The following is a 27366-nucleotide window of genomic DNA, read 5'->3' on the forward strand; positions in this document are numbered from 1 at the left end:
TATTCATCTGGTAGCACTGTCTTTCAACATGAAGAATTTTCTTTATCATTATTTGAAAGGCAGGTCTGCTGACAAATATTTTCTTAGCCTTTGTTTATTTTAAAATTTCTTTCACTTTCATTACGGGAGTAAATTTAACTATATGTAGAATTCTAAATTGACTGCTTCTGTTTACTTCTCCATTCAGCACATTTAAGATGCTGTATTGCCTCCTGGCTTCCACTGTTGTAATGAGATATGAAAAAACTTTTCTGCTAATCTCTTACATGGAATGTGCGATTTTCCTAAACTTCTTTCAAACTTTTCTCTTTATCTTTGGCTTTTAGCAGTTTGTCTATGATGAGCCTTACTGTAGCTTCCTTTTTATTTTCATTCTCTACATAAATTCTCTGAGATTTAGTATGATTTTTATCTATAAATTTCTACTTGTCAACAAATTTGAAGATTTTCCACTATTATTTAGTCAAATGTATTTCTGACATTCCAATTACGTACATGTTAAACATTTTGACATGCTCTCACAAATCACTGAAGTTTTTCTTTTATTTCATTCTCTGTTCTTCAGACTGTATAATTTATATTGCTCTCACTCAAGTTCACTACTTTTTCTATCCTGTGTAAATCTGTGAAGGCCACGTAGAAATTTTTATTTCATGTAAGTTTTTTTTTAATTCTAGAAGGTCTATCTGGTTCTTTTACATAGTTTTATTTCTCTACTGTGATTTCTAATTTGTTGATTCATTATAAGGATATTTTCCTTTATATTCTATTTATAACAACTGCTTTAAAATCCTAAATTCTTCATTTCATAATCAATCTGTATTAGTTGCCTCCTTCTCAAGTATGAATCAAATTTCCTTTTTCTTCGTATGTCTAGTGATTTTGGATTGTATCCTATACATTGTGAGATATGCCATAGAGTTCCTGGATTCTATTATACTCCCTGACAAAGAGTACATTTAAAAAAAAAAAAAAAAATTAGCAGTTACATTGGCCAGATTCAAACTGAACCTCTAACACCTGTGGTAGGTAGCATCTGATATTTCTGTAGAGTTCACATGCATAGTTGAATTATTAGTCACATTTCTGGGCAAAGTATATACACAGAGTTTGGAGTGTTCCCTCTGTGGATCTATTTTCCAGGGATCCCCTTTAATTTTCCACCTGCTGTGTAGTCCTAAGCTTTCTATTTGGTTCTCCAAGCATTTTAGATTGTCGATTTCTATCAGTGGAGCACAAATTTCTGACCTTAACCAAAAATCTGTTAAATCCAGAATCTCAAGAAATACCACTCTATTCATCCATACATTAACTTCCTTCTATTTTCTGCCTATTTTTGATCATTCCAATGCTTTTAGCTACTTGATGTTTACATTTTTTTCCAGAATTTGTGCTTTCTATGGGAGCAAACTAGTACAGAAAGAGGAACTTCTGAAACATTGGAGTGTTTTGCTTTTTAAGCAATTTTATGACATCTTTTGAACAAAAATTGTCTAAGCTACCATACAATCAAAGTTAGAAACCGTCACTTTCTTTGGAAAATATGTTAAATGTAAAAAGTCATTGAATTGTGATAGAACATTAGGTGGCTGATTTTTTAAAATTTTGTGACTTTAAGTGATAGCATCTTCTCTCTGTCTGCCCTTCCTTCAAATATTCCTGACAATTTTCTATTAGATTCAAGCTATAGGGCAAAACATTTCTTGGATTTTTATATTGATTGGTTGGTTGGTTGGTTTTTGTTTGTTCCAGTGATTTGATTTTTTGTAACATGTCTGGTACATTATTACTCTTCATGAAGGGAGAAAAACTTTAATAAACATAAAGTAAAAGAAAATCATTCTGGCAAAATATTATTCCCATGAAATACTGGGATTTCTATTATTTGCTAAACTTATTTTGAAAATAAAAATTACTAATTTGAAAATTAAAGAGGAGAAATAAATACATTAAAAAGTCTGCTGGTTGTAACTGAATATGGATAAAGTATGAATGAATTCGTTTCTGTGAAATGCTTCTCAAATCTGTGTATTATTAGCCAAATGACTTCTTACCTTTTGACAGCTTCGGTCAATAGGATCCACGGGAGTAGTTCTGGGATGGGTTACCCTAACATCATCTCTTCCATATTCCAGATTGGACCATAATTCAGTTATAAGTTCATTAATAAACCCTAAAAAGAATTATTACTTTAAGTCATTTATAGCGTAATATTTCTTTGGATGATGAAGGAAAGATATGATGATCCCACTGACAAATCTGGTCTACTTTGACAGAAGACACATACTTGCATCTTATATAAGCAATAATCTCTTCTTGGTAGAAATTATATCTGCTATTGTTAATATACTTTTATGATATTTCATTATCGTAAAACTCTGTAATAACTAAATTCTGAGAGACTATTTCCCTGGAAGACTGCGGAATTTTGAGTCCCAGCTTCTTCACTTTGGCCAGTAACTTCTCTGAGCATGTTTTCTGAAACATAAACAGGTTTATACTTTGCTCTGCAAATCAGCCAGCAAAGTAAGGCAGTCTGAAATCAGGTTGTGTTTTTCAGAGGTGAGGGGAGAGAAAGAGGTAACAGGAGGCCAGGTAGGCATCCAAAGAGTGTATGCGCCCTTATTCCAATGTAACTAATTTTTTTTTTGTAATTCTACACACTAAGAATGATTCTGCATTTCATACGACTTTTGCTTCAACCTAGTCTTTAAATTCTTATGAGTCATACTATACAACTAAATGAAAATGAATATAAAACCCAATTATCAAATTAGTCTATTTAAAAATCAAGTAGAAAAATCATCTGGAAAAGTGTAAAACACAACATTTAATCATAAAATAAGGAAGTTCATAACAACAATATTAGATCAGAAAGGGTCTTCTGCTATGAGAGAAAAAATATGGGCTCTAAAACTGAGAATATTAGAGTTTAAATTCCAAATATGCCAGTTTATTAGCTGTTCATCCTTGCAAAAATCCCGCGACTTCCTGGAGCCTTAGTTCTCCCATTTGAAAATTGAAATAATGATGCCATATTCCACGGTTGCCATGAAGTATCAACAGGACAATACATGTGAAGTTCCTAATATAGTACCTAAGACATTGGAGAAGCTCAAAAAACTGTCGTCTTCCTCCTGTACTTTGAAAACTACACTTACTCCTCTCATGAAAAGTTTGAGACTATCATGCTCAGAAGCTTAATGACTTTACGAAGGGTGAGATCTGAGGTTAAATTTAGTCCCCAAACACTTCAGTTAATGTGCTCTGAATACTACACTACATGAATTTTATTCTAAGTAGAAGAAAAAAAATTAGTGGTTCAGTTTAGGATAATTTTTTTTTTTAACCAAGAAACATGTTTCATAATACAAGTAGTCCAGATTAGTTCAGCCAAAAAACAAATTTAAAATATACTATAGGAAAAGTATTTGTATTTAAAGAGAGAATCAGTAGTGATCACTCATGTTATAATTCAACTCTAAGCCTTGAAAAAAATATTGTCATAGCATCTCTATCAGGGATTATATCTTGTTCAGAGCTCAGATAACCTTAATATAAGACATATTGGCTGGGTGTGGTGGTTCACACTTGTAATCCCAGCACTTTGGGAGGCCAAGGTGGGCAAATCACCTGAGGTCAGAGTTCAAGACCAGCCTGGCCAACACAGTGAAACCCCATCTCTACCAAAAATACAAAAATTAGCCAGGCGTGGTGGTGGGTGCCTGTAATCTCAGGTACTTAGGAGGCTGAGGCAGGAGAATCACTTGAACCCAGGAGGCGGAGGTTGCAGTGATCTGAGACTGTGCCATTGCACTCCAGCCTGGGCAACAAAAGTGAAACTCTCTGTCTCATTTAAAAAAAAAAAAAAGACATATTAAATTTCCAATGTTTTAACTTCTTACAAATCAAATGGACAAGAAAGAATATATATTTACTGCCAACTTCGAAGATAATGTGAAAGCCAGGGTGGGACAAATGATTTCAAGAAGAAAAGAGGGAGCAAGGGAATTAGGAAATTTTATGTAAATGAGTGTAAACTTTGAAGCATATATAAGCCACTGACAATGAGCATTAGATAATCCTATCAGATGGGACTGTACTGAGAGAAGATGATATTCTTCTGATTTATAAGATGAAGGAAGATTCTTAAAGCATTAAGTACGTTTCTCCTGAGTTCATTATTTGCCTTTGGTTCAAGGCAAGAGAACAAGGTTGTATACATTTCACAGAAACACAAAACTATTGGAATTTGATGGAAGAAGAAAGACAAAAAGAAAATCCTGTAACTTTCTTTTACATAAGGTCTAACTTAGTAAAAAGAATTTTAGAGTAAATATCTTGATACTTGATTGTGCCAGTTAAATTTTCAGTTGGCTTGCTCATTTTATGTTTAAAATAATTCTAATTCTAATGAAAAGAAACATTTACCTGACTTTTTTAGTGCAACGCCACCTGCTGCTGTTGATGCCACTTGTGTAACCAAAACTCCATAGCCAAATTTTTTATGCCTGCTGACCTAACAACATAAATATGGAACAGCAATGAGAAGCAAGAAAACATGGCATGCTAACTAGACATCCCTTCAAGATGGTAAGAATTGCAAAAACAAACTCTGAAAAATATTTTAAAATCATACCTAAGATCTTAAAAAGCCCAAAACTCTAGGGATATTTAGTATGACAGAAAAAAAGCTGATTACAACCCAGTGACCTTTAGCCTTTTACTGTTTGAGTAAAGACTAAAACACATTGCAAATTTATTTAATAGTAAAATAATAGAACGCCTCTACAAATATTTTTGTTCCCTTTAAAATGTGAGGCCTAAACCTTCACTGACATATACATTTAGACTCAATAGGTTTCCTTCTCTAGGAAAACCACCCAGTTTCACTACATCCAGATGTTTGATATCATAATTATAAAACATAAGATAATTAACTGCATTCCTCAATTCCATCTGGTTATTTGCAATTCTGTAAATACAGCCACAGACACTAATATCAACTCTCCAATGTTTTCCTAAAAAAAAAAAATCAAGTTGACTATTGCAATGCTATATGGTCTTTTAATTGAGGCTTAATAACTTCTTCATACACAGAAAACAGAATGATGCTCTTAATGGCTTTTGCAACTACAAAAACTCCCTTTGCCTGTGGCAGATGGTAATTCATACCTGTAATTTTTTTGCATATCGGTTGAACATAAATGTCATACATTCATTGATAGCACCTGTTCTTTGAAGAAGTAGTAATCCTTTGGGGGTGGCAGCAAAATGTAGTAAATCATCTAGCAAATTATCTTCCCAAGCCATACTGAAATAGGTAAAAGAAAGTTAGAGCTTTTTTTAAGATACTAAAAACTGAAAACAAAGACTATGTCTTAGCTGAGCTTAACCCTGTTTACAATTAAAGCTACACAGTACATATTGGTTGCAAACTAATCAATAAAGGTTTAAAATTAAATAAAAACATGGTTTCTTTGGTAGTGAATTCTTTTATTCCTACATTTTCTATACCTATAAGTTCTCTTCACTGAATTAAAAAAAATGTTAACTGCATATGTCAGCATTTTTATTATACCTAGGTTCTCTCATCAACATACTAATTTCATTCTATTTTCCTATTAATATTCTGCTGTGCGTGAATTCTCCGAACCTCAACTCCCCATAAAAATTCTTGAAGATAACACTGGAAAAACTCTTCTGGGCATTAGCTTATGCAATTCATGACTAAGACCCCAAAAGCAATTTCAACAAAAACAAAAATAAATAAATGGGACATAATTAAACTAAAAAGCTTCTGCAAGGCAAAAGAAATAAGTAGAGTCACCACAACCCAGAGTGGGAGAAAATATTCACAAACTATGCAATGTCTAACAAAGGACTAATTTCCAGAATCTACAAAGAAGTCAAAGAAATCAGCAAGAAGAAAAAACAAATAATCTCATTTAAAAGTGGACAAAGGACATGAAGAAACAATTCTCAAAACATACAAACAGCTGACAAGCAGTTGAAAAAAAAAATGTTCAACATCACTAATCATCAGGGAAATGCAAATTAAAACCACTTACTCCTGCAAGAAAAAAAGGCCATAATTAAAAAGTCAAAAAAACAATAGATGTTGGTATGTATGTGGTGGGACTCTTTTACACTGCTGGTGGGAATGTAAACTAGTACAACCACTATTGAAAACAATATGGAGATTCCTTAAAGAACTAAAAGTAGAACTACCATTTGATTCAGCAATCCCACTGCTGGGTATCTACCCAAAGGAAAAGAAGTCATTACATGAAAAAGCCACAGGCAAAAGCATGTTAATAGGAGCACAATTCACAATTGCAAAGATATGAAACCAATCTAAGTGCTCATCAACCAATATGTGAATAAAGAAATTGTGGTACATATACGCCATGGAATTCTACTTGGTCATTTTAAAAAAAGGAAATAATGTCTTTTGCACCAAGCTTGATGGAGCTGGAGTCCATTTTTCTAAGTTAAGTGACTCAGAAATAAAAAAACAAATATCATGCTTTCACTTATAAGTGGGAGCTAAGCTCTGAGGATGCAAAGGCACAAGCATGATATAATGGACTTTGGGGGTACAGGAGGAAAATTTGGAAGGGGGGTAAGGGATAAAAAATGACATATTGGGTACAGTGTATACTGCTTGAGTGATGGATGCACAAAAAGCTCAGAAATCACCACTGAAGAATGTATCCATGTAACCAAAAGCACCTGAACCCTGAAAACCATTGAAATAAAAATCAAAATAATAACTATTGAAATTAAAAATGAAAATTAATGATTAAAAAATGAGATCTAAAAATTACCTCAAAAATAAACTATAGAAATGTTTTTTCTCACCCTTTAATGCAAAAAAAAAAAAAAAAAAAAGCAGCTAATTGTGTGATAACTATATTAGAAAATAAATTATAGCAAATGTTTAGGGAATTAACTATTTGTTGAACCATTACACCATTAAGGAAATGCAGAAGGCTTTTTGTTTGATTGTTTTGTAAGCTAAACTATACCTACCTTAAAAAAAATTCAAATTCCACTTCAACATCTCTTTAACAAAGAATAGCCCTTCAAGTTCTCCCTAATTACCATTTTAGACTATGCCAATACTCGATTAAAAAATAAGGACAGAACCCAGAAAAATATGTTGCCAGAGTTTAGTTCAAAAAATCTATTTTCCCCATTAATCTGACTCTATATCCTACTGATATCTGTAAAGGAACATGGAGACATCTTCATTAAAATTTGATATAAATACTGATTTAAATAATTTTCCAAAGTCAAAACCTAATTGAAATGCACTCCCAACACATTTAGAAAAATCATATTTTAAATATAAATACACTTCATTGGTACTTGAGAAAATATTATTTCTACTGAACTCTCCAGTTAACTTTCCAACTTTAGTATTTAGTAATTCTCTAAATTTTCTGGAAACATGATAATAAGTCACTTTTCCTAATCTAAGATGTAAAAACAGAATGAAACAAGTATAATAAATATTGTTAGATTTTTAAAAGGCTATGAGTATTGTATGATCTCTAAAGTTCTTCCAAACTAATTTTCCTTGAACCTGTATATATACATTTACCATCCAGTAAAACATTTTTGCCATAGTATTCTATTATATTTTAATAAATTTTAAATTTATTTCAGTAAATATAATAAATAGATGACTTTCATCAATTGTACTTACATGTTTTGGGATTCCTGGCTTACTGAAGAAACAGAATCAGAACCCTCTACTGGAGTAGGAATTCTTTCTGATAGCAAACTTGTCTAAAAAAATAGCAGAATAATTTATATTATTTTTCTTACTGATAGCACTACCCATAAGATTTCCTATGCTGCATCTTTGTTTTATCCTTAATGTTATTAAAATCAAAGTTATCTTCAAATTTTAAATTATCTGGTTGTTAATTAAATATTATGTGACATATTTTACAAATAAACCATATTAAATGGGGGTAAAAGACTTAGTTGTCCATTGATATATACATATATGGCTATTGCTACATTACAATCTCTAGTATCCACAATGAAAACCCAGCTGTCTCTAAAAATTACTTTAAAATAACTCCCAAACAGTGTTAGTCTATGTAAGGAAAATTAACCTAAAGCCTCATCTAGGAGAAGAAAATAATCTGCAGTACCCATTTAAGTCTTAGAACTTTGTCCCACTGGGAAAGGAGATACTGCAGTCAACCTGTGCCAAATTAAGATGCATTATCTTCCCTAGAGTACTGTGATGCTAAAGAAGTCATATTTGCCCAGTTAACTATTTCATCCAAAGTACAACACTAAAATGGTGCTTACATTTGAAATGAAGATTTGCAGGGAGGAAAAACGAAGCTTGAAAATACTTACCTTTTTCCATGCCTTTGCTATAGATTCATGCAAACTGTAAGTGATTAACACCTGCAAGCCTTCGCATGTACTATATATCTGACGACACACAGAAATAAAAGCTCCTTTAACCACAGGCAACATTTGTGATCCAGAAAATACAGAAATATCTTCATCAAGAAGTTTTTTCGAAAACTGGGCAATTATATGAGCACCTGTAGAACTAAAAGATGATACCTGAAAGTGATTCCAAGGTTATATTAATCTTGACTTCATAAAGCTATACCAAAAAGGCTAGTCTTGTCACAAAAACTCTTCATTTGCTTGGATCCCTTTTAGTCCTCCTCTAACTTTTCTCAGATATGTCAATATTCATGTTCCCACCCATGCGCAGATGTCTAGCAATGAGAACAATTTCGGTGGGATGGAAGGAAAAAATATAGAGACAGTGAAAAAGCAGCAAAACTTTACAATTAAAAGATTATGGACGCATTGAGACCACGGCCATGTAGATAAATACTGTCAATTCTATAGTGAAAACATAATCCTAAATGCTCCATTCCTAGCACTCACTGACACATTCCCCATCCCATTAACAGGACTTAGTTCCCCTATATCAAAGGCTGAGAAATTTTTTTTCTTTGAGATGGAGTCTCACTCTGTCACCCAGACTGGAGTGCAATGGCGCGGTCTTGGCTCACTCCGCCCTTCGGGTTCAAGCAATTCTCCTGCCTCAGCCTCCTGAGTAGCTGGGATTACAGGTACATGCCACCATGCCTGGCTAATTTTTGTACTTTTTTAGTAGAGACAGGATTTCACTATATTGGCCAGGTTTCACCATATTGGCCAAGCTGGTCTCAAACTCCTGACCTCAGGTGATCCACCTGCCTCGGCCTCCCAAAGTGCTGAGATACAGGTGTCCGGCCAGCTGAGACACTTTTAAAAGTAATAATAGATAATAATAATAGATAAGTACTTAATAAATGCTCAGAATTTACACAAGTTCAATGGTGTGCATTAGATTATTGTAGTTACAGGTCCTAATATTTTCCCCCATGCCACTGATTTGCTGGGAAAACAGTCATGTTTATTTGGATAACTGCTTTACCATGCTTTACCATGGTGTCATTTAACTTTTTTCTCTAGTTCTCCCTATAAAGTGATCATTAGATCTAGAAGACTATTTAGATTTAAGTTTAATTTCTTTTGTTTTCTTTCCTTTTTTTTCCTTGGTAAAATAACTTCATAGTTGGTTGCCGCTGTCTACCTCCTATTGAATGAAGCACTATCTGGATGTCCCAATTTTAGTGGTGCTAAAGATCATTGGTCAGATGGTATCATCCTGACCTCTCTAGTATGTAGTCCTCCCCATCAACCTTTCACCTAATGATTTAGCATTCATTAATGATCATTTCCTACATCTACTATTTCATTAAGGATTATCAAATTATGATTTTTCTGATTATATCATTTATCTTGCATTTATTAGCTAGAATTCTTCTGTGAAGAACTTTTCCTCATTCATGTTTTAGTTGCACTAAAATACAGTTTGTACAGAAAAGGCTAGAAAAAATGCTTAAATTTTCTTTTTATCAATTTGCATACTAATAAATTGGTGTCCTAGCAATTTCAGCAGGTAACTGATAAAGTTTATTTTTTGTTTGTTTTCTATTTCAGTGCCTTTTCAAACGCATGTATTTTTTATATACTTTATGTATGTCAATCATTGTAGTCACTATTTTTCTGATTCTCAAATTGTCCATCTTAAGCCAGTAGGAGGCCCCTTCTGGTTGGCTCTGGGGTCCTTTTGACACTATCCCATTGGTCTTAGATTGCTTCTAAAACGGTAAGATATCCCAGGATCATCCTCCACACTTCCTGGCCCAGACCCAGAATCAGCCACTCCTGTCTCTTCTTAGAACAAAAAGATATTTAGACAATACAGATAACAGCTCACAGTGAAGCAGTTGCTACTATTCCACTGATAGTGCTGGGAAAAATATAACTTAAGAAAAAAAAAAGTTCATAATTTTATTTTTATTATGAAGATTCAGGTTTCTTATTTAACTTTATACTTTTATCTTTTTCTCTTATATTGAAAATCTTAGTTCCTTATAACACTACTATAATTACTTATTTGCTCTATAATTATGTATAACAATTTCAAAACAGCAACAGCAATATTACTTCTAAACATATACTAAATGCAGTTTAAGATTACTTTGAGGATGTTTTTCACCTTAGAAAATATCCCACTGGAAATTATCAATCAAAATTAGATTATTTGAAGTAATTCTTTTCTCTGCATGAATATGTCACTAACTTGATTTATATCTAAATTTACTAATACCTTTGTTTGCAGCTTTTAAATATTGTGGCTTCATTTTTTTTTTTTTTTTTTTTACATTTAGTACATAAACAACAAGATGAGTCCAAAGTCAAATCTAGGTATAATTAAGGTATAATCCTAGATATCTTGGCTCCATATCTGTTTCTCCACATTTTTCTCTCCCCTCTCCTAATATTAACCATTTTCATTAGTTTTCACTTTGTCCATTCATCAGTCTCTTTTAAAAACACAAACAAATATGATCATTCATATTTCTTTGTACCATACAAAAGGTAGCATTCCATTAACATTCTTCTGTTTTCCTTTATTCACTTAACAACATATCCTGAAAATAACTCTACAGAAACACACAAAAAGATTCCCTTTCACAGACAGCTCAGTGCTCCATTGTGTAAACATAATTCAATCAACTAGCCTCTTATTGAACATTTGAGATTATTTCAGTCTTCCATTAATATAAATAATCAGAATCTATAGTTTTAACTGGACAAAGAAGATTCAGAAGAAAATCTAATATTTTATGCCTTCTCTGTTTAACTTCAAATGTGAGGGAGACTTTCTTTAATATTAAAAGAAAGAAAGAGAGAAAAAGAAAGAGAGAGAGAGAGAAAGAAGAAGGAGAAAGAAAGGAAGAAAGGAAGAAAGGAAGGAAGGAAGGAAGGAAGGAAGGAAGGAAGGAAGGAAGGAAGGAAGAAAGAAAGAAAGAAAGAAAGAAAGAAAGAAAGAAAGAAAGAAAGAAAGAAAGAAAGAAAGAAAAAAGAAAGAAAGAAAGAGGGCCAGATGCAGTGGTTCATGACTGTAATCCCAGCAGTTTGGGAGGCCAAGTTGAGTGGATCACTTGAGGTCAGGAATTCGAGACCAGCCTGGACAACATGGCGAAACTCCATCTCTACTAAAAATACAAAAATTAGCCCAGCACGGTGGCACACACCTATACTCTCAGTTACTCTGTAGGCTGAGGCAGGAGAATCACTTGAACCTGGGAGGTGGAGGTTGAAGTGAGCAGAAATCCCACAACTGCATTCCAACTTGGGCAGCAGAGTGAGACTCCATCTCAAAAAAGAAAAAAAAAAAAGAACCCAAATCTCATAAAGATAATGATTGGGAAAAATCTGACTACATGTAAATTAATAATACCTATATAGAAAAAAAAAAAAACTTAAATAGGGTTAAGTGGTAGACAATAAAAAGAAGTCTTGGAACTCATGACAAAGAATTAGTCTTCCAAATTTTAAAAACAGTTGTTATTCATAAAGACCTCTAGTTAAACATGGCAGACTGAACATATACATTCACTGCTCCCTCCATAAATACTAAAACTCAAAAGTAAAAGAATTTTCCAGTAGGCAATAAAACCACCAAAGACAAGGAGAATGGAAATGATGTGGTAATAAAATTTTAGAACCTGGAAATCAAAATAACAAGCAGTAATTCGGGACATAGAAAAACCTCAATTATCAGCCACAATATGAAAAACAGAATAAACCTGATTCATCTTACAGAAACTCTCAAAAACACACGGTGGGTGGGAGGGCATGCCTAAGATGGCCAAATAGGAAGAGCTCCAGCCTCCAGCTCCCAGCGTGAGAGACACAGAAGATGGGTGATTTCTGCATTTTCAACTGAGGTACCGGGTTCATCTCATTGGGGAGTGCCGGACAATTGGTGCTGGTCAGCTGGTGCAGCCCAACCAGTGAGAGCTGAAGCAGGGTGAAGCATCGCCTCACCTGGGAAGCACAAGGGAGAAGGGAATCCCTTTTCCTAGCCAAAGGAAACTGAGACACACAACACCTGGAAAATCGGGTAACTCCCACCCTAATACTGTGCTTTACCAAGGGTCTTAGCACACCAGGAGATTATATCTCACACCTGGCCCAGAGGGTCCCATGCCCATGGAGCCTCCCTCATTGCTAGCACAGCAGTCTGAGATCTAACTGCAAGGCGGCAGCGAGGCTGGAGGAGGGGTGCCCGCCATTGCTGAGGCTTCAGTGGGTAAACAAAGTCACCGGGAAGCTCGAATTGGGTGGAGCCCACTGCAGCTCAAGGAGGCCAGCCTGCCTCTGCAGACTCCTCCTCTGGGGAAAGGGCATAGCTAAACAAAAAGCAGCATAAACCTCTACAGACGTAAATGCTCCTGTCTGATAGCTTTCAAGAGAGCAGTGGATCTCCCAGCATGGAGGTTGAATGGACAGACTGCCTGCTCAAGTGGGTTCCTGACCCCCGAGTAGCCTAATTGGGAGACATTCCCAACTAAGTGCAGACCAATACCTCACACCTCACATGGCTGGGTACACCTCTGAGACAAAGCTTCCAGAGCAAGAATCAGAAAGCAACACTCACTGTGCAGCAATATTCTATTTTCTGGAGCCTCTGCTGCTGACACCCAGGCAAACAGGGTCTGGAGGGGACCTCAAGCAAACTCCCAACAGACCTACAGCTGAGGGTCCTGACTGTTAGAAGGAAAACTAACAAACAGGAAGGACACCCACACCAAAATCCCATCAGTATGTCACCATCATCAAAGACCAAAGGCAGATAAAACCACAAAGATGGGGAAAAAGCAGGGCAGAAAAGCTGGAAATTCAAAAAGTCTGAGCGTATCTCCCCCTCCAAAGGAAGGCAGCTCATCGCCAGCAACGGAACAAAGCTGGACAGAGAATGACTTTGACGAGTTAAGAGAAGAAGACTTCAGTCGATCAAACTTCTCAGAGTTAAAGGAGGAACTACATAACCAGCGCAAAGAAACTAAAAACCTTGAAAAAAGAATGGATGAATGGATAACTAGAATAATCAATGCAGAGAAGGCCTTAAAAGAACCGATAGAGATGAAAACTATAACACGAGAAATACATGACAAATGCACAAGCTTCAGTAATCGACTCGATCCACCGGAAGAAAGAGTATCAGCGATTGAAGATTAAGTGAATGAAATGAAGCGAGAAGAGAAGTGTGGAGAAAAAAGAGTAAAAAGAAACGAACAAAGCCTCCAAGAAGTATGGGATTATGTGAAAAGATCAAATCTACGTCTGATTGCGGTGCCTGAAAGTGAGGGGGAAAATGGAACCAAGTTGGAAAACACTCTGCAGGATATCATCCAGGAGAACTTCCCCAACCTAGTAAGGCAGGCCAACATCCAAATCCAGGAAATACAGAGAACGCCACAAAGATACTCCTCAAGAAGAGCAACTCCAAGACACATAATTGTCAGATTCACCAAAGTTGAAATGAAGGAAAAAATCTTAAGGGCAGCCAGAGAGAAAGGTCGGGTTACACACAAAAGGGAAGTCCATCAGACTAACAGCAGATCTCTCGACAGAAACTCTCCAAGCCAGAAGAGAGTGGGGGCCAATATTCAACATTCTTAAAGAAAAGAATTTTCAACCCAGAATTTCATATCCAGCCAAACTAAGTTTCATAAGTGAATGAGAAATAAAATCCTTTACAGACAAGCAAATGCTTAGAGATTTTGTCACCACCAGACCTGCCCTACAAGAGATCCTGAAGGAAGCAATAAACATGGAAAGGAACAATAGGTAACAGCCATTGCAAAAACGTGTCAAAATGTAAAGTCCATCAATACTAGGAAGAAACTGCATCAACTAGCAAGCAAAATAACCAGCTAGTGTCATAATGACAGGATCAAGTTCACACATAACAATATTAACCTTAAATGTAAATGGACTAAATGCTCCAATTAAAAGACACAGACTGGCAAACTGGATAAAAAGTCAAGACCCATCAGTTTGCTGTATTCAGGAGACCCATCTCACATGCAGAGACACACATAGGCTCAAAATAAAGGGATGGAGGAAGGTCTGCCAAGCAAATGGAGAACAAAAAAAAGCAGGGGTTGCAATCCTAGTCTCTGATAAAACAGACTCTAAACCATCAAAGATCAAAAGAGACAAAGAAGGCCATTACGTAATGCTAAAGGGATCAATTCATCAGGAAGCGCTAACTATCCTAAATATATATGCACACAATACAGGAGCACCCAGATTCATAAAGCAAGTCCTTAAAGACTTACAAAGAGACTTAGACTCCCATACAATAATAATAGGAGACTTTAACATCCCACTGTCAACATTAGATCAACGAGACAGAAAGTTAACAAGGATATCCAGGAATTGAACTCAACTCTGCACCAAGTGGACCTAATAGACATCTACAGAACTCTCCACCCCAAATCAACAGAATATACATTCTTCTCAGCACCACATTGCACTTATTCCAAAATTGACCACATAGTTGGAAGTAAAGCACTCCTCAGCAAATGTACAAGAACAGAAATTATAACAAACTGCCTCTCAGACCACAGTGCAATTAAACTAGAACTCAGTACTAAGAAACTCAATCAAAACCGCTCAACTACATGGAAACTGAACAACCTGCTCCTGAATGACTACTGGGTACATAACGAAAGGAAGGCAAAAATAAAGATGTTATTTGAAACCAATGAGAACAAAGATACAACACACCAGAATCTCTGGGACACATTTAAAGCAGTGTGTAGAGGGAAATTTATAGCACTATATGCCCACAAGAGAAAGCTGGAAAGATCTAAAATTGACAACCTAACATCACAAATAAAAGAACTAGAGAAGCAAGAGCAAACTCATTCAAAAGCTAGCAGAAGGCAAGAAATAACTAAGGTCAGAGCAGAACTGAAGGAGCTAGAGACACAAAAAACCCTCCAAAAAATCAATGAATCCAGGAGCTGGTTTTTTGAAAAGATCAACAAAATTGATAGACCACTAGCAAGACTAATAAAGAAAAAAAGAGAGAAGGATCAAATAGATGCAATAAAAAATGATAAAGGGAATATCACCACCGACCCCACAGAAATACAAACTACCATCAGAGAATACTATAAACACCTCTACGCAAATAAACTAGAAAACCTAGAAGAAATGGATAATTTTCTGGACACTTACACTTTCCCAAGACTAAACCATGAAGAAGTTGAATCCTTGAATAGACCAATAGCAGGCTCCGAAATTGAGGCAATAATTAATAGCCTTCCAATAATAGCCTTCCAATGAAAAAAAAGTCCAGGACCAGACAGATTCACAGCCGAATTCTACCAGAGGTACAAGGAGTTGGTACCATTCCTTCTGAAACTATTCCAATCGATAGAAAAAGAGGGAATCCTCCCTAACTCATTTTATGAGGCCAACATCATCCTGATATCAAAGCCTACAGAGATACAACAAAAAAAGAGAATTTTAGACCAATATCCCTGATGAACATCAATGCAAAAATCCTCAATAAAATACTGGCAAACCAAATCCAGCAGCACATCAAAAAGCTTATCCACCATGATCAAGTGGGCTTCATCCCTGGAACGCAAGGCTGGTTCAACATACACAAATCAATAAACGTAATCCAGCATATAAACAGAACCAAAGACAAAAACCACATTATTATCTCAATAGATGCAGAAAAGGCCTTTGACAAAATTCAACAGCCCTTCATGCTAAAAACTCTCAATACATTCAGTATTGATGGAATGTATCTCAAAATAATAAGAGCTATTTATGACAAACCCACAGCCAATATCATACTGAATGGGCAAAAACTGGAAGCATTTCCTTTGAAAACTGGCACAAGACAGGATGCCCTCTCTCACCACTCCCATTCAACACAGTGTTGGAAGTTCTGGCTAGGGCAATCAGGCAAGAGAAAGAAATAAAGGGTATTCAGTTAGGAAAAGAAGAAGTCACATTGTCCCTGTTTGCAGATGACATGACTGTATATTTAGAAAACCCCATTGTCTCAGCCCAAAATATCCTTAAGCTGATAAGCAACTTCAGCAAAGTCTCAGGATAAAAAATCAATGTGTAAAAATCACAAGCATTCCTATACACCAATAACAGACAGCCAAATCATGAGTGAACTCCCATTCACAATTGCTTCAAAGAGAATAAAATACCTAGGAATCCAACTTACAAGGGATGTGAAGGATCTCTTCAAAGAGAACTACAAACCACTGCTCAACTTATTTTGTTATTTTGTCCTCCTTTAAGAGGACACAAACAAATGGAAGAACATTCTATGCTCATGGATAGGAAGAATCAATATTGTAAAAATGGCCATACTGTCTAAGGTAATTTATAGATTCAGTGCCATCTCCATCAAGCTACCAATGACTTTCTTCACAGAATTGGAAAAAAACTACTTTAAAGTTCATACAGAACCAAAAGAGTCTGCATTGCCAAGACAATACTAAGCCAAAAGAACAAAGCTGGATGCATCTCACTACCTTACTTCAAACTATACTACAAGGCTACAGTAACCCAAACAGCATGGTACTGTTACCAAAACAGAGTTAAAGACCAATGGAACAGAACAGAGCCCTTGGAAATAACATCACACCTCTACCACCATCTGATCTTTGACAAACCTGACAAAAACAAGAAATGGGGAAAGGATTCCCTATTTAATAAATGGTGCTAGGAAAACTGGCTAGCCATATATAGAAAGATGAAACTAGATCCCTTCCTTACACCTTATACAAAAATTAATTCAAGATAGATTAAAGACTTAAATGTTAGACCTAAAACCATCAAAACCCTAGAAGAAAACCTAGGCAATACATGGGCAAGGACTTCATGACTAAAACACCAAAAGCAATGGAAACAAAAGACAAAACTGGCCGGGCGCGGTGGCTCAAGCCTGTAATCCCAGCACTTTGGGAGGCCGAGACGGGCGGATCACGAGGTCAGGAGATCGAGACCATCCTGACTAACACGGTGAAACCCCATCTCTACTAAAAAATACAAAAAACTAGCCAGGCGTGGTGGCGGGTGCCTGTAGTCCCAGCTACTCGGGAGGCTGAGGCAGGAGAATGGCGTGAACCCGGGAGGCGGAGCTTGCAGTGAGCTGAGATCCAGCCACTGCACTCCAGATTGAATGGCAGAGCGAGACTCCGTCTCAAAAAAAAAAAAAAAAAAAAAAAGACAAAACTGACAAATGGGATCTAATTAAACTAAAGAGCTTCTGCACAGCAAAAGAAACTACCATCAGAGTGAACAGGCAACCTACAGAATGGGAGAACATTTTTACAATCTACTCATCTAACAAAGGGCTAATATCCAGAATCTACAAAGAACTTAAAAAAATTTACAAGAAAAAATCAAACAACCCCATCAAAACATGGGCAAAGGATATGAACAGACACCTGTCAAAAGAAGACATTTATGCAGTCAACAGACAAATGAAAAAATGCTCATCATCACTGGCCATCAGAGAAATGCAAATCAAAATCACAATGAGATAGCATCTCACATCAGTTAGAATGGCGACCATTAAAAAGTCTGGAAACAACAGGTGCTGGAGAGGATGTGGAGAAATAGGAACACTTTTACACTGTTGGTAGGACTGTAAACTATTTCAACCATTGTGGAAGACAGTGTGGCGATTCCTCAAGGATCTAGAACTAGAAATACCATTTGACCCAGCCATCCCATTACTGGGTATATACCCAAAGGATTATAAATCATGCTGCTATAAAGACACATGCACACGTATGTTTATTGCGGCACTATTCACAACAGCAAAGACTTGGAAACAACACAAATGTCCATCAATGACAGACTGGATTAAGCAAATGTGGCACATATACACCATGGAATACTATGCAGCCATAAAAAAGGATGAGTTCATGTCCTTTGTAGGGACATGGATGAAGCTGGAAACCACCATTCTGAGCAAATTATCACAAGGACAGAAAACCAAACAGCACATGTTCTCACTCATAGGTGGGAATTGAACAATGAGAACACTTGGACACAGGGCAGGGAACATCACACACCGGGGCCTGTCACAGGGTGTGGTAGGGGGAGGCGGGAGGGATAGCATTAGGAGACATACCTAATGCAAATGACAAGTTAATGGGTGCAGCACACCAACATGGCACATGTATACCTATGTAACAAACCTGCACGTTGTGCACATGTACCCTAGAACTTGAAGTATAATAAAAAAAAAAAAAAGAGCTGTTGAATTAAGTTTGGCCTAAAACTGCCTCCTTGCATATTTTAAGTTCAGCCTAAACGTTTCTCTGTACATAGTGAACTATAACTTAGATGGAAGTGTAAACAGACTGTAACCTACTCTTATACCAATCACCGTTGGCCAACTAAAGTGGGCCAACTGTTCAAACTGTGTTCAAATAATGCAAACAGCAAGCTGTCACCAAAATGACTTTTTCTATACCTCACTTACACTTTCTGTGCATCATTTTTCTGTTTCTGTTCATAAATCTTCCACCATGAGGCTGTGCTGGAGTTTCTCTGAGCCTACCCTGGCTGAGGAGGCTGCTTGATTCGCAAATTGTTCTTTGCTTAATGAAACTTTGTTAAATTTAAAAAAAAAAAAAAAAAAAAAAGCCGGGCGCAGTGGCTCATGCCTATAATACTAGCACTTTAGTAGGCCAACGTGGGCAGATCATGAGGTCGGGAGGTCGAGACCTGCCTGGCCAATATGCTCAAACCCCATCTCTACTAAAAATACAAAAATGAGCCAGGTGTGGTGGCACACGCCTGTAGTCCCAATGACTCTGGAGGCTGAGGCAAAAGCATCGCTTGAACCCAGGAGGTGGAGGTTGTAGTGAGCCAAGATTGTGCCACTGCACTCCCGACTGGGCAACAGAGTAAGACTGTCTCAAAAACAAACAAACAAACAACAACAACAACAACAAAAAACCCACACAGCTTAAATGAAAAATTCAATTTCAACAGAAAGGCTAGAAAATGAAAGCAGAAAAAAGTTCCCAGAAAAAAAGATTTTAAAAGGAATAGAAAATAGAACAGATGAGAATGTCCAAGTTCAAACAATAGAATTTCAGAAAGAAAAAAAAAAAAGAAGAAAACCACATATTTTCCCTAAAAGGCATAAATCTTCAAATTTACAATGTCCATCAATATATGTACAATTATTATGTGTCAATTTAAAAAGACATTCATCTAGTACATAAAGGTAGAACTTCATCAAGAAACATCATAACATTCTGGATCACTAAACACCAAAAAAAAGCCAAAAAAAAAACTTCCAGAGAAAGGAAAATGAAAAATAAGGCTACTCCATAATGATGATGAAGTGTATTTCAAGGTAAAAGTTATGCACAAAACTGAGGCAGAAACCCATTCTGATAAAGTAGGTGGGAAGGCTCAAAAACAGATGTCTTTAATTAAACTCATGGACTTTGGTATTATAATATGCTGAGAGAGGATTTAGTCAATTAGAAAAAAACATGTAGATGGCTTAGCACTGCATGAAAGCTAAGTACACTGAAAACTGTACCAAACAACAAAAAAAAATTAACTCCAGAGAAAGCAAAAATTGTGAAAGAATAGAAAAGTAACAAAAGAATATCACATGGCTCAGCTGTGAAAAGTGTTCACAATAATGTGAATACAGTAAAACATTAAAAAGTTGATTGCACAACAGTATTTGCATGGATGGGGAATGAAGGGACTAGGTACCTACAGGTATTTGTGTGTTTGGTGGGGAAAGCAGGGAAGAGAGATAAACTGTTGTAAGTCAATGAACAATTGACAATTTAGCTTTAAGCTAAAAGAAATTATATCCACATTATTTGATAACATAAACACTAAAGAAAACATCAAAAACAGCTGAAAGTAGTTGTCTCTAGACAGCAAGAAAGGAACTGCTACTTTTTATAATAAACCTTTATGTTTACCGTATGCATATATAACTCAATGAACAATAAATCAAATTTCAAATGGACAAATGATATGGAAAGGAACATTACTATCAAGGAAATGGAAATAGCCAATAACCCTATTGCCGCAGGAGCAATGAGATGCTCAAACTCAGTGAGATGACACATGAAATATGAATCAAGTAAGTAAACATAAATTGAATAAGTAAATATAAATCAAAACAAGATCTTTCACTCATTAGGTTGCCAAAACATTTACAAACTGATTATGCAGTCCTGACAAGAATATAAAAAGGACGGGATACCTCATACTTCCCATAGACTGCTGGCAAGAAGGTAAAATTCAACTATTTTGAAAAGTAATCTTGCAGGATCTATAAGACATAAAATGTACAGGCCCTCTGACCCAGCAATATCACTTTCAGGACTATCTTACTAAAATTAAAAAGGCTAGCAATATAAAGCATTTGATAACCCATAAAATCTTTATTTTTCTTGTTAATTAATCTAATGAGGCTGGGTGAGGTGGCTGACACCGACAATCCCAGCACTTGGGCAAGTCAAGGCGGGCAGATCGCTTGAGTTCAGGAGTTCAAGACCAGTCTGGGAAACAAGGTGAAACCCTGTCTCTGCTAAAAATACAAAAAATTAGCCGGGCATGGTGGTGCACACCTATAGTCCCAGGTACTTGGAAGACTGAAGCATGAGAATCACTTGAGCCTGGGAGGCAGACATTGCAGTGAGCGGAGATCACACCGCAGCACTCCAGTCTGAGCAACAGAGTGAGACCTTGTCTCAAAAACGAAACAAACAACAATAACAACAACAACAACAAAAAAGCAAATCTAACAGATAAGTTTATTCAAAGTAATTATTGCAAAAAAAGTATTTGGTGATTATAGTTTATGAAAAAGTAAATGACAGAAATGATATAAGGGACACAAGGGAGGAAATGACCACTTATAAGGTCATTGACTAGATGTTAAGTGATATAGTGTTATTTGAAAGAGGACTAAATACAACTAAAACAATATATTTAGCAATTACAACTAATTCTGTTGTAAATCTATATTACAAACTTAATAGCAACCATTAAAAAGAGTGACAAAAAAGTATAATTGATATACTAACAAAGAAGATAAAATGAAAACACATAGAATGCTCAATCAAAGCCAGATAAGGCAAAAAGAGTAAAAGACAAAAAAAAAACCAAACCACCAAGGGCAAAAAATATGGTAAGTATTAATTTAATTATATCAATAATTAATTGTTAATGTCATAAATATGTCAATAAAAGATTATCAAGGTAGATTAAAAGTCAAGACCCAACTATATGTTGTCTATAAAAATCCCACTTTACACTTTAAACGTAAAGACGAAGATAAATTAAAAGTAAAAGAAGAATGGAGGAAATACATACCACGCTAACAATAATCAAAAGAAAGTTGGAGTAGGTGCATTAGTTTCAGACAAAGCAGTCTTCAAAGCAAGGAAAATTATCAAGGGTAAAAAGGAACATTAAATCATAATAGAAGGGTCAATTTTCCAAGAAGACATAACAATCCTTAATGTGTATGTACATAACAACAAAGCATCAAAATACTTAAATCAAAAACTGATAGAACTGCAGGGAGAAAAAGATGAATTCACTAATAGAGCTGGAGATTTCAACATATCTCTATCAGTAATTGACAGATTCAGCAGGATGTCAGTAAAGTCAAAGTTGAACCAAACAGTACCATCAATCAACTGAATGTAATTGACATCCAACAACAGTAGAATATATATTACATAAGCTCACACAGATAATTCACTAAGATGCCACTTTCTGGGCCATAAAACATACAATAAACTTTAAAAACTAGAAATTATATAACGTGTGCTGGCAGATCTGTAAAAACACAAGGGTTGGGAGCAGTGGCTCAGGTCTGTAATCCCAGCACTTTGGTGGCCAAGGCAGGTGAATCACTTGAGGTCAGGAGCTCCAGACCAGCCTGGCCAGCATGGTGAAAGCCCATCTCTAATAAAAACATAAAAATTAGCTAGGCATGGTGGCATGCACCTGTAGTACCAGCTACTTGGGAAGTTGAGGCACCAGAATTGCTTCAACCCAGAAGGCGGAGTTTGCAGTGAGCCAAAATCACGCTACCGTACTCCAGCCAGGGTGACAGAGCAAGACTCCATCTCAAAAAAAAAAAAAAAAAAAAAAAAAAAAAAACAAGGGTAAAAGAAATCTCAAGAGAAAATGGAAATATTTTGAACTAAATGAAAAATGAAGATACAACTTACCAAAACTATGAGATGTAAGAAAGATGTGGTTTAGAGGGAAATTTATAGCATTAAGTACAAGTATAAAAGTACAAATATTGTAAAAGAAGAAAAGAGCTAAAACTAATCATCTAAGCTTCCACCATAGAAAACTAGTAAGAGAAAATTAAATCCAAAGTAAGAAGAAAAGAAATAGAAATTAGAAGAGAAATCAATAAAATTAAAAACATTAAATCAATAGAGAAAAATCAACGAAACCAGAAGTTAGAAGTTAGTTTTTTGAAAAGAACAGTGAAATGTATAAGTCTCTAGTCAGGTTAACTAAGCAAAAAAAAGAGAAGACACAAATTACTAACATCAGAAGTGAAAGAGGGGCCATCACTACTCATTTCAATGATATTAAAAGGATAAGGAAATATTATGAACAATTCTGTGACCACAAATGTGATAATTTAGATAAATTGACCATTTCCTTGAAAGACATATTTTGCCAACATTCACAAAACAGCAAGTAGACAATCTGAATAGGCCTCTGTTTATTAAAAAAATTGAATCAATAACTAATAACCTTCCAAAATAAAAAACACCAGGCTAAAATTGGTGAATTTTATAAAATATTTTATGAAGAAATTAAACCAATTCTGTGTCATACCCTCCAGAAGACAGAAAGAATAACTTCTCGTTTATTATGAGGTCACTATTCCAATAATACCAAAACCAAACAAAGACATTACAAATTCTACAGACTGATATATCTCATGAACATAGAGGAAAAATCCTCAATAAATATTAGCAAATGAAAGCCAACAAAGTGTAAGAATGATTTATACATCATGAACAAGTGGGATTTATTTCAGGTATGTAAAACTGGCTCAACATTTGAACATCAATTAATGTAATACTAAGCTAAATAAAAAAAGAACACTTATTGCAGTGTTATTTATGGAGCGAAAAATCCTAGACACAATCTGATGTTCACTAAGAGGGAAAATGTTTGAATAAATTGTGGTAAAGCTATACACAAAAGTATAATGCAGCCATTAAAAATCATGTTTCATTCTGTATTCACCTAAGAAAATTCCCATAGTTATAAAATAAATCAAGCTGCAGGGTAATGTTTAAAATATAATATCATTTTTGTAAAGAGAAGATAAAAATATGACTGCTTGTATGTAGGTCTCTCTGATGCACTGGATAATTATAAGCACAGAGAAAGTCTAGAAGTGTAAACACTAAAATATTACCATTGGTTAAGTGAGAAAATAGGAACTAGAGGAGGAAGAAAAAAGTACCTAGCTTCTTTGCACGTCTTTGGTTTGACTTAATCATGTGTGACAAAAGTCTGTAAGTGAAAACACAAGGGAGCAGACAATCGGGGGGGTAAGGAGACCCATCAAGAGCGAACTCTCCTTAGTTTGAAATTACAGACGTCAAGGTCTACTCTGCCTGCATAGTCCATAATCCTGGTTATTCCAACTTTTTTTAGATCATTTAATATATTATTAGTGGCTTGTGAGAAAACCAAACTATACCTGGAATAATTATCCAGATTTAAAATAGCACATACCTTTCTTGAGAAGAGTTCATATTTGTTCCATAAAGGAGTAAAATAAGTCCTTCTTCTACAGATGCAATTCTTGCCAAAATACTAGCTATATGAATTAAAGCTGTCTCAGAGCAATTTGGAGATGCCTGTACATTAAAAAGAAAACAAGACAAATCACATAATTTAATGACATGCTAACATATCACAGACTAAAATTCAAGGATTGTATATAGTCTTGTAAAGCTATATTATCACAACAAAAAACAAGCTTAATGATTTGTTTGGCTGTGAAATAATATATCTGAATAAAATGTGTTATTAGATTATATTATTTTACCAGCCCAACTGATGAAGCAAATAAATACAGATTTTTTTCACCCAAATTAATTAAGAATTATTAAGAATTTATGCTCTTGTTACAGTTTCATATATATTTCTGGTTGGCAAATGTAGTAGACCTTGTATTTCCACTTTGCTCTTTATTTCCCACCCACTGGGCTCCTGAGTATCCAATATAATTACATTATATATGATATCTAACACGCTGCCATCCCTTCTAAGGGTGTCATCCTCTTATACACATTCGCGTCATGAATGTACATCCGACTAAGGAGAGCCAATTCATGGGCTGGCCAATAGTCAATGATGTCACCTAATAAGAAAACAAAGACTGAACCAACCATATTTGCTCACTTTTGCTTTCAAATGACAGTACTAAAATGCCTTTGCCAATATATACCAAAGCAGCACAAAGCACACACTGAAAACCAGAGAGCCATGTCAATGCTAGAGTGCATCTACAGTATTATAATTCCTGTTCTTTGTGGGGTCTGCTTATTCACCTGAACCTGCATGGATGCCAACACACATATCATCTATAATACATTTGAAAATGTAAATGTTGCAATCAATACATTCTAATAGATTTAGTAGGCTAGCCTAACTAATGATTAGTCAGGTATATTCACCTAAAGATAATTATTACTAATCATATTGTTTAATATGAATAGCACTATTCTTACTACTTAGCACAAAAAGTATACCATTTTTCATATTAAATATCTTTCTTAAAATAATTTCTCTCCTTAGAATACATTCCTTCTCTCACATATGAGACTATATATATTCTCTCATGTCTATATACATAAAAACACAGGATTTTAAAACTTTCTATTCCTCATTTTAAATATTTTTGGTTTAAAGGTCTGCCTTGCCTATTACAGTAGGCTTCTTAAAGGCAATAAACATGTATTATTCACTTATATATTTGCAGTACCCAGCAGAGAGCTAATGATACAGCAGAAGCTCAATGGGTGATGCTGAATGTCTTAAATTAGATACTGAGTGTCCACTATGTGCCAGAGGGCTACTGTTAAGAATAAATAATTCAAGCATAACATAAGTACAACTACAGAAGTACATAACATGGGAACACAGAGAAAAAACCCATCTAACTTTGCAAAGGAGAACTGGGAGGAAATTTCAAAGATAAACTCTAGTCTAAAGAGGAATTTTTTTCATGTGGACTAGGGTGAAGAAAAAGCATTCAAACCCAAGGAGATATAATAACCTTATTTAGAAAGTGCAAATTATCTATTACAACTGGAATATATAAGAAAGAAAGTAGTTAGGGGACAGAAAACTTGCATTTGCCAAGTTTACCTAGCAAGCAACAAGCAGAAAAGTATGTGACAGCCCACTGATGGGTGAACATAAGAGAAAGATGAAAACAGTAAAAACATCTCAAAACAGATACAAAAAGGCAAAAGCTTTTAACCTATTGATAAGCCTTAAAAATCACTGCCCAGAAGTTTAAGTCATACAAGTAGAGGGAGGTACTGAATAGACACCCAAACTAGTAACAGTAGCAACTCTGCAACTTGGTAAATGTCTGACCTAGAGCAAGTCACTTATTTCAGCCTCAGTTGTGATTATTAAATTATATAATGTAAGGGAATATACTGTGCAAACTGTAAAGAGACATACATCTGTTCAAATTGGAATTCTATATAAGTGTTCTCTCTAAAGTAATACCAGTTCTTCTTAATATAAAACAGAGTTGGTTACTAAGGAAAATAATCACACTTCCAAAAGCTATAAAAATGCCGTAAAACAAATAACAAAACATTTACAAGATTTATTAGATTTGCAAAACAAATAACTTCTTAATAGAATAACTTTTCTAAGTTATTTGCATCAGCAGATCTAGTCCTGATTAAAAAAAAACTTGGATATTCTACGTACTTTCCCTCTGCGTATCATAATAAATCAATCAACGGCATGAGCTATAATTTAATACTAAATAAAAATATATATCAACACAAAATACATTCATACATGGAAGGACAGCATAATAAAACATTTCAAATTTAGAAATAAAGTCCCAGGTAAGAGACTCTTTTTCTCCTTAGTAAATAATACCAACCTCAGTTCCTTTCATTAAATTGTGAATAGGCTGAAGAAGTGTCTCTATTACAATGTTGTTATATAAGCATTCCACCGCGCATTCTTTTTGATCACAGAGTATCCATAGAACTTCAGTCACCATACTTGCAGGAGAGTAATTCTCTAATAAACAATAAATATTTTTTAAAACCAAAACATTAAATACTTAACAACTATTTTATGTGTTAGCTGTTGTTCCAAAAAGTTCAACATCAAAGTTAATTCAATACTTCAAAAGTTATACAACTCAAAGGATGATGTATTACCAAACTATAACCTGAATTAGGGGAATTTCAATTGGCTTAACATAATAAGTAAGCAAATGACAACAAACATGAATGCCAAAAGACGAGAATACAAAATCATTTACTGTTCGACATTAAATTACTGCTTAATATTGAAGATGTGGTCTGAAGCAAATGTACAGCTTTTTTTCCTCCTAGAAAACATGTTTTTCTCCCTAGAATACACCTTTATCTTACTTACATTTATTCTTTTTCTTAAATAACATATTCAACTATTGAGCCTACAAGAAAATTAAATTCAGACAAGAAAATGGAAAAAAGGAGGCAGAAGAGAATGGAAACTTTCATAAACTTTTATAGACACTACTATACTTCTTGTATTACCATAAAGCCAGTGGAAACAAAGATCATTTTTTAGATTTTCTTTCAAAATACAGTATATACAGGAAAACACAATACATGT

At 35.1% G+C, this 27366-nt stretch overlaps 1 protein-coding gene across 3 annotated transcripts in view; it reads right to left on the reverse strand.

Annotated features, from left to right (window-relative positions):
- The window catches only part of TBC1D32 (TBC1 domain family member 32), a 226795-nt gene that overhangs the window by 151450 nt on the left and 47979 nt on the right, over positions 1 to 27366 (reverse strand). For all 3 annotated transcript variants that reach the window (XM_015137509.3, XM_015137505.3, XM_015137510.3), the window contains 7 exons: positions 26639 to 26781; positions 24235 to 24359; positions 8386 to 8587; positions 7715 to 7797; positions 5176 to 5314; positions 4432 to 4519; positions 2055 to 2173 (listed from right to left, as the gene is read on the reverse strand). In XM_015137509.3, the coding sequence (XP_014992995.3) occupies positions 2055 to 2173; positions 4432 to 4519; positions 5176 to 5314; positions 7715 to 7797; positions 8386 to 8587; positions 24235 to 24359; positions 26639 to 26781 (899 nt within the window). The remainder of the gene's footprint in view (positions 1 to 2054; positions 2174 to 4431; positions 4520 to 5175; positions 5315 to 7714; positions 7798 to 8385; positions 8588 to 24234; positions 24360 to 26638; positions 26782 to 27366) is intronic.

Source organism: Macaca mulatta, chromosome 4, assembly GCF_049350105.2.
Source record: "Macaca mulatta isolate MMU2019108-1 chromosome 4, T2T-MMU8v2.0, whole genome shotgun sequence".
NCBI classification, from domain to species: domain Eukaryota; kingdom Metazoa; phylum Chordata; class Mammalia; order Primates; family Cercopithecidae; genus Macaca; species Macaca mulatta.